Source organism: Cyanidioschyzon merolae, chromosome 12 (genome assembly GCF_000091205.1).
Source record: "Cyanidioschyzon merolae strain 10D DNA, chromosome 12, complete genome".
Lineage (NCBI taxonomy): Eukaryota > Rhodophyta > Bangiophyceae > Cyanidiales > Cyanidiaceae > Cyanidioschyzon > Cyanidioschyzon merolae.
Window position 1 is genome coordinate 392395 of NC_010138.1, and position 12762 is coordinate 405156.

Genomic DNA, 12762 nt, shown 5'->3' on the forward strand with positions numbered 1-12762 from the left:
ATTGAATGGGCTACAAACTCACGCAAGTCGCTGCTGTGAGCGCTTCCGTGTTAGAGTTTCACCATTGAATTCCGAGGCTTCTCTCTATCGCATACAATGTCACGAAGAACAGATCGTTTAATTTGCCTTTGCCAAACCTGCTCGTGTTCTTCCATACCAAGTCATTCTGCGGGATCGACATCAGGGCCATGCCTCCAAAGCAGCAGTTCTTTGACGATCTGGCAGAGCACAGTCCCAAAAGCCACCTTCGCGGGGACTGCATGCGCAACTATAGCATCCACTGGGCGCCAAGCGTTGCACCATTCGCAGAACACGCCAACAAAACCCCGCGCGAGCTGTCCAGTACCCGGCGTGACTGATCTGATGACAATCTCCTGCTTGCTTCCCGTGAAACGAAGGGATCCGCACTGTCGGCCGCTCATCTACTGTGCCTTACCTTCGATGACGCGATCAATCAGACCATACTCGACGGCCTCCTGCGCTGACATGAAATTGTCTCTGCTCATATCCCGGATCAGTTTTTCGTACGGTTGTCCAGTCATCTTCGAGTATTCGTACGTAAGTGCATCTCGAATGCGCAAAATCTGCTCTGCCTCAACTTTGAGGTCTGACGCCTGCCCTTGCGCTCCGCCGAGCGGTTGGTGAATCATGACCCGAGAGTGCGGCAGGGCAAAACGCTTGCCCTTCTCCCCGGCAGCAAGCAGAAAGCTCGACATAGACGCAGCAAGGCCAACGTTTATTGTCACGACCTCGGACTTGATATGTCGCATCGTGTCGTACACTGCAAGACCCGCTACTACGGAGCCTCCGGGTGAGTTGATGTAGAGATAGATAGGCTTTGTATTGTCCTCGGAGTCAAGATAGAGCATCACGGCGATAATTTGGTTCGCAAGCTCGTCGTCTAACTCGCTCCCTAGAAAAATGATACGTTCTCGGTACATACGGTTGTAAATATCCACCCACTCAGCCTGAGTTCCTCCCGGAACACGAAAAGCGACTTTCGGCACTCCGACTGGCATCATGTAGATCCGGGCGCTGGAACTGCGACTTTCCCGAACACGGAAAGTCCGCTTCGCACAACTCCGTTCACCTCCGTGCAAGAAGCTCCGATTATGCCAGCCTTCATAACCGCTTTGACGACCACCATACTTCCCCACGAACGGCGGGGTCGCGAAACCTAGAGAAGTCATTCCGTGTGCGTGCTTCCGTGAACAACCCACACGAACAAACGCTGCCAAATGCTTTATCCCCACAGCTCGTGGATCTTTCACACCCTCCTCGCCAGCAGCATGATATGACATTCGGGGAGTGCATCAACGTGCGGCGGCGGCGGTAGCGGCGGCAGCGGCGGTGTCATTACAGAGCGCAGCGCCCATCACTGCGATTGCGTGTGAGCGATGGTGCCCTAAAGAGATCGCTGTGCACTGTTTCGGTCATCATCCCTGATGCCTCTGTGTCGATGTTTTCTCGTAGATGTCAGCAAAACGATAGACGCTTGACAGCCATAGAGGGTATATGTATCTACTCGCATGCAGACGCCTCCTAGCCCTTTCGACCCGCCCACTGATATCGGCTCCAGCTCTTTCCTGGACGATTCGGGTCAAACAAGCTGCTCCACGAAGTTGGATCGCTTCAGCACCTCGCCTCTCGCCTTCAGCACAACATATCGTCTGGTATAGACAGCAGCGCTATACTTTCGGTTCACAAATTCCATGCCTTTATTTCCTCTGGATGGACTCACGTATGCAAGGAGTCCTCGCTCTCGTGCCCTCAGTGCCATTCGTCGTTCTGTCAGCTCTCGGTACTTTTCTGTCGCCGAAGCGCTCCGCCGCCTTATTTCCAGCTCGACTGTCTGAAATGGACGTCCCAGCTCATTCCTGACCTTTTCAAAATGAGCACACCTCTTCGTGTCCCTCGGTGACAACCCTCCCAGAGGAACACGTACTTGCGGGCGAAAGACGACATGCGCCCCGATGTGTCACTGTGTGCTGAACGCTGCACCGATTCGCCCAGTGGAGCGATCGTTACGTTTCGCGATAGAAATCACTCCTTGGATGAGGTTGAACCACGGGCGCTACGGATGAATGGGAAGCAGGCCTAGACCTACAGAATCGGCAACGGCTCGAACGCAAACGGAATGGTGAAATACCACATCGTCCACTCTGAGAACGTTGCAAGACGTGAAGGAATAGCCTTCGATGGTTTGACAAGGTGGTTGGTGCTGTTGTATGCAACCTCTCTACGAGCGAAAGCGAGGCTGCCGGTTGAGTCCGCGGCAGCAAGATTAGATGATGATGATGACGTCGCTCTCCTCGAGCTCGATCAAACATACTGCAGGACCCCGCCGCGAATATCCATGTCGGCTCCGACGGTTTCGTCTCAAGGAGGTCACATCGACTGAAAGAACAAACCGCGGTGTCCCTGTACCTTTTACCGATCGCAGCGTCCCAGGAACTTTATCGTTGCGATTTCAGTGGAACATGTCCGTGACTAGACCAGCACTCTGTTTTGGCGATTGTTTCCCGGTCTTTTCAGAATCACACGAACCAGCTGTTGAGAAACGGAGACGCCCCTGGTGTCTACTGTCTTCGCTTTTGCTCTCCGTACGCTGATCAACGGGTCGATTTTCTACCTGTGACCGCTAATTGCCTTTGAGAAAATCGGTGATTGGCGCGGAGCACACGTACTTGTTTCTTTCAGTGTGCCGCAACCGTCTGAGCACTGTGGTATGACTGATCTGAACGATGAATGCAGTCCTCCTTGCACTGTTCAGTAAAGAACATATCCGAGAGGAAATCCGTCCACGATCCATGCAGTACAATGCATCGTGATTTCGATGTCCTGCTATACAGTCCTAACAAGCATTCGATTCCACGCAGCGGCGGGCTGGAACAGAACTGAGTTGAAAGACTATAACCGCGGATCGGGTCGCGCGGTCTGTACTTCGGCCTGAACTGCAAAGTTCTGGAGGCACGACTAACAATATTGCTGTTCTACATACTTTGATCAGCAAGTTCCTCGTTTTACTTGGAAAGGCCATCGATTGGCAACCACAGCGGGCAGGACGACAGCCAAACGAACATTTCAACAAACGATATAGTACAGAACTCCGTCCAGCTCTGGCTCACGTTACCTGGTCAACGAACACTACGGCCGTAACCAGGAAAGGTACGGTCTGAACTTGTGAAGCAAGCGACGCAGTGTTCGGCGGGCGCTTTGAGCTTATTGGGAGCTTGGGCACAGCACCTGCATTGTGTACCAGAGCCGTGATAACTCTGGACTGCCAACCGTGCGCCGCAGCCTAGATACGCGCTCCCAGAGAAGTAGGTGCCAAATCATGACTTGGGCTTTTCTCGGTTTCCTGGCACCCCTGCCGGCTTGGAGGTGCGATCATCATAAGACGATAGGTGCTGGCAGCTGCAATTCGTTGCATACGGGGGGCGCTCACTGTTCCAGGCTGCGCCGTGCGGCCCTTGTGCGGGTACCAGGTCTCATAAATCCTGCTCCGTCTCTGTGGTATGCTAAGCGGCGCAGCTGCCGGCGCAGTGAGAGGTCAGCGCCTCTGAATCTGACATCCTCATTCGCCTCCCTGGGTGTTTTCCCGGAACTCGTTACAGCACTCGATGCGGTGGGCATCCAGACCCCAACTGCCATTCAGACCCGCGCCGTTCCTGCGATTCTCGGAGGAGCCAGCGTTATCATCGGATCTGCGACAGGTTCAGGCAAGACCCTTGCCTACTTGCTCCCAATAGTACAAAGACTCAAAAGCGAAGAACAGCAGGTCGTCTCGGAAATGCAGACAGAGGAAGCGGCTGAAATGATGCGGCGTGGGCGGCATCCCCTGCGCAGACCAGGTGCACCGCGAGCGTTAGTCATTACGCCGACTCGAGAGCTTGCAGAGCAAGTGCTTGGAGTCTGCAAGCACCTATCGCACTATATCAAAATTCGTGCGGCTTCGGGTCTGGGCGTCCGTCGCATAGTTCGCGCGCAGTTGGAAGAGCAGCCTGTCGACATCCTGATCACGACAAGTGGACGTCTACTGCAGCTCCTGGACGAGCAACTCATTCGACTGCGATCTGTGCAAACTGTCGTTCTCGACGAAGTAGATACACTGCTGCTGGATGAGGGAGGATTCCACGACGATATTCGACAAATCATGGGAAAAGCCCGCAATACGCAGCAGTTCATCGCCGTCGGAGCGACGCACCCCACTGCAGCGCAGAAGCTCTACAGAGAGTTCTGTCCAGGTGCAAAACCCATCACTGTGGATCTCCACCAGACACCATCGAACCTGCGTCAGAGGTTTATTCGTGTGAGCGGTGCGAACGGCAAGACCGATGAAATCCTCGCGCTTCTCAAGGAGGAGACTCATAAGAAAACCCGTTTGCTCTCCGGAGGACGAGTTATGGTGTTCTGCAATACGGTCGACAGTTGTAGATTTCTGGACTATTTTCTGCAGGAGCACGGCTTCACTACAGCGAATTACCATGGTGACATCCCGAAAGACAGGCGCGAAGAAGAATTTCAAGCTTTTGTACGAGGCGAACGGCAGATTCTCGTTTGCACTGACATTGCGGCACGGGGACTCGACTACGACCACAAGATAGATCAAGTGATACTCTTCGATTTTCCGCGCACTGCCATAGACTACTTGCATCGGGCCGGGCGCACCGCTCGGGGTCCCTCGGGAACCGGCACCGTTACCTCTCTCGTAACAAAAAAAGATTTGCCACTAGCGAGCTTCATTGAGGACGCAACTCGCATCGTAGGTGTAGACCTCGTGCAGTACTGCGAGACCAAAATGCGTGAAGCCGTGAAACGAGACGAAAAACCCACGAACGTGAACGCGTCCAACGCGCCCCGCTCCGGTACTCGCCCTGGATCACGTACACGTCCTGGACCTGGTGCACGTCCTGGACCTGGTGCACGTCCTGGGCCTGGTGCACGTCCTGGACCTGGTGCACGTTCTGGACCTGGTGCACGTCCTGGACCTGGTGCACGTCCTGGGCCTGGTGCACGTTCTGGGCCGCCAAAGTGAACTCGTGGACCGCTAACTGCCGTTTACCTCTACTAGACTCGACCCCCAGGTGCGTGTCATCAAATGCATTTTCGCCATTTACAGCAGATGTGTTCGAAGTGCGTTCATTTTGTAGAAAGAAAAGGCCATGAGATAGGTATGGACGTTGTAGTCGGGAATCCTGGAGGACCGTCATCGCCCGGTTCGACATAAATGCGAAAATATCCCCTTTTCGCCAACCATCAAGCGAAGAAGCGCAAATGAAGAAGCTGAAGAGGGGCAATATGCCAGAAAAGATGTTTGTCCCACGGGACGATGACGAGCCTGTCGTTGCACAGAGGCTGCGAGCTCGGAGAATCCCTGCATTGATGAGCACCACCAGCGTCAATACAGGCAACAAGCTCATGAACGGAAACCTCAACGCCCCCATCAAAATCAGAAGATACGCGGTGCTGAAGACGAGACCAGCGGAGCTGACTCGCGCAAACTTTGCAGGGCAGCATCCCAGGCTCGAAGTGTGCAAGGGGAGGCTGAAACCGACGGTAGGGGGCCGGTCGCAAAAAGGCTGGGAGGCGGCGTCTGCGGATAGATATTAATTTGCACTCCATGGTCGTGCAGCTCTTTTGCATCACTGACTTGTGGTGTGTCTTAGGGTACAGTGATTCCCGCTTCTTCATGGGCACCACCGGCGTCAACAGTCGATGTTTGCTGCGCGAGCGTCAGGCACGATGCGTGGTTAGAATAAAATGGAACTCTGAACAGAGCGCTCTGTTCCGTCGTTGACCTTTTTTCCTAAACGTTTTTAGTTGCGCAGCCTCGGCATTCAAAGTGCAGCAATAGGAAATCGGGGATTCATACGTAGCTTTAAGATGCTCCGACGTCTCGGTGGAACGGCTTTTTCTCCTCTGTTAAACTGTCATTTCTTCGGTCGTTGGAATCAAGATGATCCACGACGCCTGTTAAGAAGGGTCCGCAAATTGCCCGATATCATTATCGACTTCATTCCAAAAAGCTTCCGGTGCTCTCCTTTCCGCACGTATACTATGCTCAAATCCGGAAATCTTCTATTTATCTATGTTTCTGTTTCAGGGCAGGTCATATGCGTGGCAATTTGCGCCGCTAGATAGACGACGAAAGAGTCAAAGTCGCTTCTCGATGAGTATTTTGACAAGCTTATGCCGAAGGTTTTCTGAACGTCTCACGACAAATAAACGATCTCAGCCGGATGAGGACTCGTCCTCTTTATGTGGACATAGAACAAACTGCATTCCGTAACAACGTGATATCTTTCACGAGATATGTTCCTGGGGGCTCTCGTATTTTCTCTCTGCATCAGAAAGGGTCAAGGACTCGGATTTGCATCCTCGCGGCAACCGCTTTTCGTGGAAATTCCGTCACCTGTTTGTACGGAGGGAGCGTAGACGAATCGAAATCTCTCGACTTGTTCTCCAGCTTATATCTGCCTTCCGTTGCGTGTTTCGTAATGGAGGAAATCGCGTTCCGAGACGCTTATTTCGAATGGAGCAATGCACTATTCCGTGCGTAGCGGACAGAGGACTCGTCGAGGGGATCACCTTCAAGAAGCCCGTTATCATTGGGTACGACATCGGGCGCGGAAACCGAGAAGGTCCTGGCAAGTAGCGCTTCATAGCTGCCATTGGCATACACCGAGCATTGAAGTGGGCCTTCTGGCATGAAAGGGCAACGCTCAAAACAGGAGAAGCGATGGATGTCCGGGAATGCCTGACCAGAGTCATATCCTGCCGTTGGAAAGGGCACGTCAAGGCAGCGCACAAAGATGATGGAAATATGAGGTGTAGGGTAAATCACATCTGCCGTCTGCGCATGAAATACGTCGACAACAGCTGGAAGCAGCTAACTCGGGACTGCAACGCAGCCATCAACATCATTCGGCTGTCGATAACCCAGCTGGAGGGAAACGAGAGACCGACGTATTGAACGCCGGATATAACAAAGAGGAAATGAAGCAGTCTCTGATAAAAGCTGAAAAGGCTGATGTTGGTGACAGTGGGTATGGACTCAAACTTGAGATTGCACGCACGAGTTAGGAAAGTGGACCCGTTCCATTTTATTCTGGCAAGGATGTAGACAGCTTCGCGCATTATACTTCCAGCGAGATACTGACAAGGCAATGCGGACTACAGGCGACCAGAGCCGCAACCACGCGCGTCGCGAATACCGCGGGGACTCACTGGCATATAACAAATAGGACAAGGACGCATTTACACATGAGAGAGTGTGCTTCGTTCTGTGCTTGCCGCTTTTAAGCCTTGAAACGACGGCGAGCAAGCGGTCGAATGGGATCCATACCGCGCGTCTGATCAAAGCGTCGTAGCTCGAGGGCACGTTTCGCGTAGGTGTCGGCACGTTCCTGATTACAGCGACGTCGTTCGAATGCAGCCCATGAATTCCAGATGGCTGGATCCTTGGGAGAAGCGTTCACCGCTCGCGCGTAGTAGTGTTGAGCGAGGTCGTCGTTACCGAGATCGGCCTCAAACCGCGCGTATGAAGCCCAAAGCCACCCAGCTGAGCGGTCAACTTTGAGGCCACGCTCAAAAAGATTGCGCGCACTTGTAACGTCACCGCATTTCCATTCCATCAAGGCCCAGCTGTGATACAGAGAAGCAGTGTCTATTGGGTATCGACTCTCACTGTTGGCTGCACTGCAGCGTTCGATCCCCCTCGAGTAGATGTTGCGAGCAGCGTCTATGCGCATGTCGGCCTGCTCTACCAAACCCAGATACTGGTAGGCGTAGGGGTATCCATCGTCCACCTCGATAGCCCGGGACAGCAGATTCCGTGCAGTCTTCAGATTTCCCAGACGAAGTTCGAGTTTTGCATATTCGCAATGAAGACGAACATCGCTCGGGAAGCGTGCCACTGCCTCTGCGTAAACGCGTCTCGCGCTGCGTAAGTTCTTGCACTTTTCTTCGAGGCGTGCATAGGCCTGCCACAGCGCAACGGGGCCACCGACGCCGTCAAGCTGGATGTTACTGGGCTGCGGTCGAGCTCGTGCCTCAGCGAGGCCCTTGATGTAGGCTTGTCTCGCCGCACTAATATTACCGAGGTATTCCTCCATTTGTGCGAGCGAGAGATACGCCTGCATAAACGAGGGATCTGCCGAGATTGCCTTGAGGAACGAAGCCCTTGCCTTGGCCGGATTTCCCTGCTTAAACTCGAGAACACCTACTGCGTGTAGCAGATGTACATTCTCGTGCTCATTTTCCAGGGCTTTGTCTAAGAGGTTGCGCGCGAACTTGCTCCGTCCATATTTGTCTTCAAGGACAGCGAGCGATCTCAGGAGGCGAGTGGAGCTCGGGTCGAGGCGAAGTCCCCGAACGAGCAATTCGTATGCCCGTTGGACGTTGCCCAGTTCATCCTCCATCATCGCCCAGGAGTTGTATGCAGAGAGAAATTTCGGTTCAACCTCCAGGGTCTGTGCGAAAAGCTTTCGAGCGCGTTCCCAGTTCCGTAACAACTTTTCGAGGTCTGCTAGGGCCTGGATCAGAAAAGGGTTACCAGGATTGGACTGAATACCTCTGCGAAGCGTATTTCGAGCCTGATCAAAGTGACGCTGACGCTCCCAGCCACGTGCGAGAAGCATCCAAACCTTCCCTTCTGACGGGCACAGAACAAGCGCTTGTTCATAGCGTGCTACAGCGACCTGCCAGTGACCAGATCGTTCCGCTGCCAGAGCCTCGCTGACGAGCCGACTCGATTCCAGCTTCCTCGCGACGGTTATACTTTCCCTTGATGGCGCAACAGGCTGCAGCGTTAACTCCGCTCGCACGAGTGGCTGAGAGCTGGCCGCGGGTCCCGCTTCACCGCTAGCGTCCAAGTCGGGGTGCGCCGCGTCGTTCACCGCTGTGACGGGACCAGCGGCAAGCAACAGGGAACTGCGCCGGCAGAAACGCCCCAAAATAGGGAAACTAATCTTTCGCCGACACGTTCGAGGAACACAGGAAGCAGGTGTGAAACCGTTTTCCCCGCCCAGCCCCAGTGCCTTCGACTGCCAGTGTGGACAGCTCCCCTGCCCCGCATCTCGACGTACTAGAGCGTTTATAAAGCCAAGAGACGAGCTGCTTCGAGAAAAATTCGCATTATCTAGACTACTTGACCGCCCCAAGAATTGGTGCTCGGCAAGAGACATAACGCGTCGCTTCCTCTGCCTGAAGAGCGAGTTTCGTACCCTGACCTCCAACGACAATAGACGCTTACAGTCAATCCGCTTGGACGCGATTCTACGTTTGTCCACCATATTGTCCATTTCATGCCTATTTATCCATCATTTTTCTGGTGATCGGCTAGCGCGCGCCCCCTATGGCATAGCGATCAGAGCAGGTCGCCGCCACTGCCGCCTCCAGCGTGATGCAGGCAGCCGCATCACAGCTGCGACTGGAGCATCACCTAAGAATATCAGCAGTGCTGCATTCCCAACTGCGTACACGGAAACGAAGCGACGGTCACCAATAGTATGCTTGTACACACGATTCGAAGAGGACCACTGCTACAGTCCAATCCAGAGATTGTTCGAGAAGCTGAGAAACAGGCTTTTAAGAAACGTCATAGGATATTGTGCACCGCTGACGCCCTTAGTGCCCCATTGTAGGTGAGAGCGCCGGTCATGAGCCAGAAAGGATCGTATGCTCTCTAATATTGACTATTTCGACACCAGTATCACTCATGAATCGCTCAGCAAAATCATACGCGTTTTCTACAGATATGGCGCATCAACCGTCCGGGAGTGCTGAACAGCACCACGCCTGTCCCGCCTCTGGATGAGAATCATTCAATCACGCCACGCATGACAGCCGATTCTTCCCAAGTCTGATTCGCCAGCGCTCGGGGACAACGCTCACACGGTATGCTGAACGATTTTCACATAGTTTCGCGCGACCCAAGCCTGCTGGACGCTTCGGCAGCTCGGCACATCTCCGGATGCTGATAAAGGCGTTGATGTCTCAGAGCAGCAAAAAAGGATCGCACGCATCGCTCCCGGCAGAAGAATCAATCCGTCACAGTCCGATCGCCTCGCACTGCGGCGTCTGCCATAGTCTGGTAAACTCGGCTTGCCCCGTTTCGGGCACCCAGCTCACTTCTATGCTCGTCTTTACTCCCTGTTCCAGCGTGCACCAGTGCTCGTGGTGCGCGTGCGTCATCCTAAACGCGTCGATGGATACCGCACAGAACCGAGACATGCACTCACACTGCGCTCTCGTCCACAGGGCACGAGTGCGGCCTCTGCACACAACAGCACATCCAGCGCTATAGGAAGCACCGAAGTGACGCGCATGATCGGTCGCTTCCATTTCGAGCGCACTGCACGAGCAGCTGAATACACGCTGCGTGCCGCCGTACAAAAGCGTCGTGGACGACGCGAGCGCGGTCCCAGGTACGCCCGCCACCGGTCTCCCGCATGTGGGACTCGGGCCTGCACTGGCTCTCCGAATGAAGCCTACAAAGCGTGACCCCCGCCTTGATACGGTGCGGGGCGCATCGAGACGCGCGCTGGCGCCTTCGTGATGCTGGCTCGTAGGCCCTCTGGCACACGTATTGCCCCGCCGCACATAGCACCGAGCACTGGAATCGCTGCGCAGCTTGATATGCGTTCTGTGCAGGTCTTTGGATACGTCCCGTCGATGTGGAAGCACCGCGACGGCCACGAGTGCCTTCGGTGTGAGACCCATGCGCATGCCAAAGGCTCTCTCTCCAACCACGATGAACGCTTCGCCGCGAGTCTCGCTGCTCGATTCAGGGCTCAGACTGGCAATATGCACGTAGACTGGTATTCCGTCGGTCTCCATGGTACCAGGAACCTGCTTTCCGTTTCCTCACTGTGAGCAGGCAACCCTGAACATGCTTCGTTCGTGCTCTTAGCAGCGTTGTCCACAGAGACCAGCGGTCGCTCTCTGCGCAGACTATGCAGTACACTGCAAGATTGTCGACCGCGACGCAGAGGAACTCTCGGCGACGCATATGGTGGCTGTCCCAGGTGGTCGCTAGAGGAGGCTGGGGCGCTCGCATTCGGAGAGCAAGGGCGCTTTTCTCTCGCGGAACCTGTTCATGCTGAGGCTGTAGCACAAGGTGCGAGGAGGGCACGTACCACGTTTCGACCAACCCGTGGGTACGATGTCCGTCGGTATCAGGCTGCCAGCAATACGATGAGCTTTGAGGATCGGGATCGACTTGTGCGCTCTCAGTGACGTTTCCTCGGAACTCGCGACCACCTCGATCGCTTTCGGCACCAGAAGCTCCTCATTGACCTTCTTCGATATGCGAAGCATTCTCTCCATGTGTCCCGACTTTTCTCAACCAGGAACCTGAGGGTCCAACGTCCACGGAGCGCTCCATTTTGACCTTGTCCCGCGCACGGTTTCGGTTTTCGAGGTTGGTCTGATATTTCTGGGCACGTGCGCTGTAGGTTTTTTTCGATCGCCGACGAGGCATGGCGACGCATGAACATCGACCGGACAACATGTATGAACAAATCGCGGGTTTGACAGTCAGGCCGTGTTGCATCTTCAGCCACACGCGCCAGTTGCGATGTCGCATGAGAGTTTGACTGAAAAGCTCTAGTGGAATGTGGATTTCCAGCAGCAGTGCTTCTGGAGCTCCCCAAAAGACACTTGATTTGCGAATTTTGTTCACGCGGGGGAGGCCAGGTAAGCCTTCTTCGAATGCGAAGCATTTCGAGCCCCGATGGCGCCCTGAATTTTATACTTTGGAAGATTCTCGCAGTTGAAGTTTTATCGTGGGGAGACGCAGAGCACGATTTCAGATTTATGTTTCTCCCCCGAACGCTTCCCCTTCACGCTGCTCGTTCTCCTCTGTTCAAGCGGATCTTCCTCTTCTTGCAAGTCGGTATCGTTTCCCATATTTGACCCTGGGGATACCATGCATAAGGTCGCTATGATCTTCAGCCGTTCCTGTCTTCGGGATTCAGACGCACCTGATGGACGGTGGCACAGTGGCGCGTCTCTTCTATACATGTATCTGCTATTCCTTACGTACCTTTCCGTCACTGTCTCGGTTGCAGGCGCACCAGCGCAGCGATGCACGCCTCCCTACTCCATCCCGCGCACAAACAGTGGAGAACCATGGCAGATCAGCGCTGGCGAAGTTAGGGCATGTCTTAGCGAAGAGCGGTGCCATGAATGTCAACCGCTGGTCCATTGCTCCATGAGCGAAAACGCGGCGTATAACAGCAGCGAACAGAAATTTTTCTGGATTGAGCGCGGGACCACAGACTGATATGAAGCGGTACTCAACTCGAAGCTCAGTCGCGTGCTCTTTTGACGCCTTAGAGCAACGAAAAGCGACGGTGTCTAAAACGAGTATATGCTGCTGGACCATTCTGTCTGTTTGCATACCTGTAGGCAACGAGACGCCTGGATCGCAACCAGGGCTGATGTTTTCTTGATGATCACTAGCGTCTTCTTCACGAACACCGGATTTCCCGCCTTCGAGTTCCCAAATTCGGGTCTTCCATTTCTCCCGAATGAAGTTTCATCGAGTGAGACGATCGCAGTTCGTTCCTGTGGTCCAAGTTCGCGTTTCTTTACGAAACACACAGTGCGTTATTGAACACGCGAAGATCTCCCACAGATACATGCTGTTTTCTTTGTCCAGCTGTTTCTTTCCATCAACATTCTTATCAATGGTACCGAAAATGTCCAACCTGTGGTTGCAGTGGCAGCATTTCCTAGCATACCTATGGAGTGGCG

At 54.1% G+C, this 12762-nt stretch overlaps 3 protein-coding genes and 1 non-coding gene across 4 annotated transcripts, besides 1 other annotated feature; 2 read left to right on the forward strand and 2 right to left on the reverse strand.

Annotated features, from left to right (window-relative positions):
* Window positions 1–422: 422 nt before the first annotated feature.
* On the reverse strand, window positions 423–1190 carry CYME_CML155C (ATP-dependent Clp protease proteolytic subunit; the record flags this gene model as incomplete). Its single annotated transcript, XM_005536738.1, has 1 exon — window positions 423–1190. The coding sequence occupies one exon, from the start codon at window positions 1188–1190 to the stop codon at window positions 423–425; it is 768 nt and encodes a 255-aa protein (XP_005536795.1).
* Window positions 1191–3337: 2147 nt separating this feature from the next.
* Window positions 3338–5038, forward strand: CYME_CML156C (similar to ATP-dependent RNA helicase; the record flags this gene model as incomplete). Its single annotated transcript, XM_005536739.1, has 1 exon — window positions 3338–5038. The coding sequence occupies one exon, from the start codon at window positions 3338–3340 to the stop codon at window positions 5036–5038; it is 1701 nt and encodes a 566-aa protein (XP_005536796.1).
* Window positions 5039–7301: 2263 nt separating this feature from the next.
* CYME_CML157C (similar to psbB mRNA maturation factor Mbb1) lies at window positions 7302–9188 on the reverse strand (the record flags this gene model as incomplete). Its single annotated transcript, XM_005536740.1, has 1 exon — window positions 7302–9188. One exon carries the CDS (start codon window positions 9186–9188, stop codon window positions 7302–7304), a length of 1887 nt encoding a protein of 628 aa, XP_005536797.1.
* Window positions 9189–10057: 869 nt separating this feature from the next.
* Window positions 10058–11366: a sequence feature (possible transcribed region).
* CYME_CML159T lies at window positions 10640–12383 on the forward strand. Its single transcript, XR_002461416.1, has one exon. It is a non-coding gene; the product is annotated as a hypothetical transcript (transcript).
* The last annotated feature ends 379 nt before the right edge of the window (window positions 12384–12762 follow it).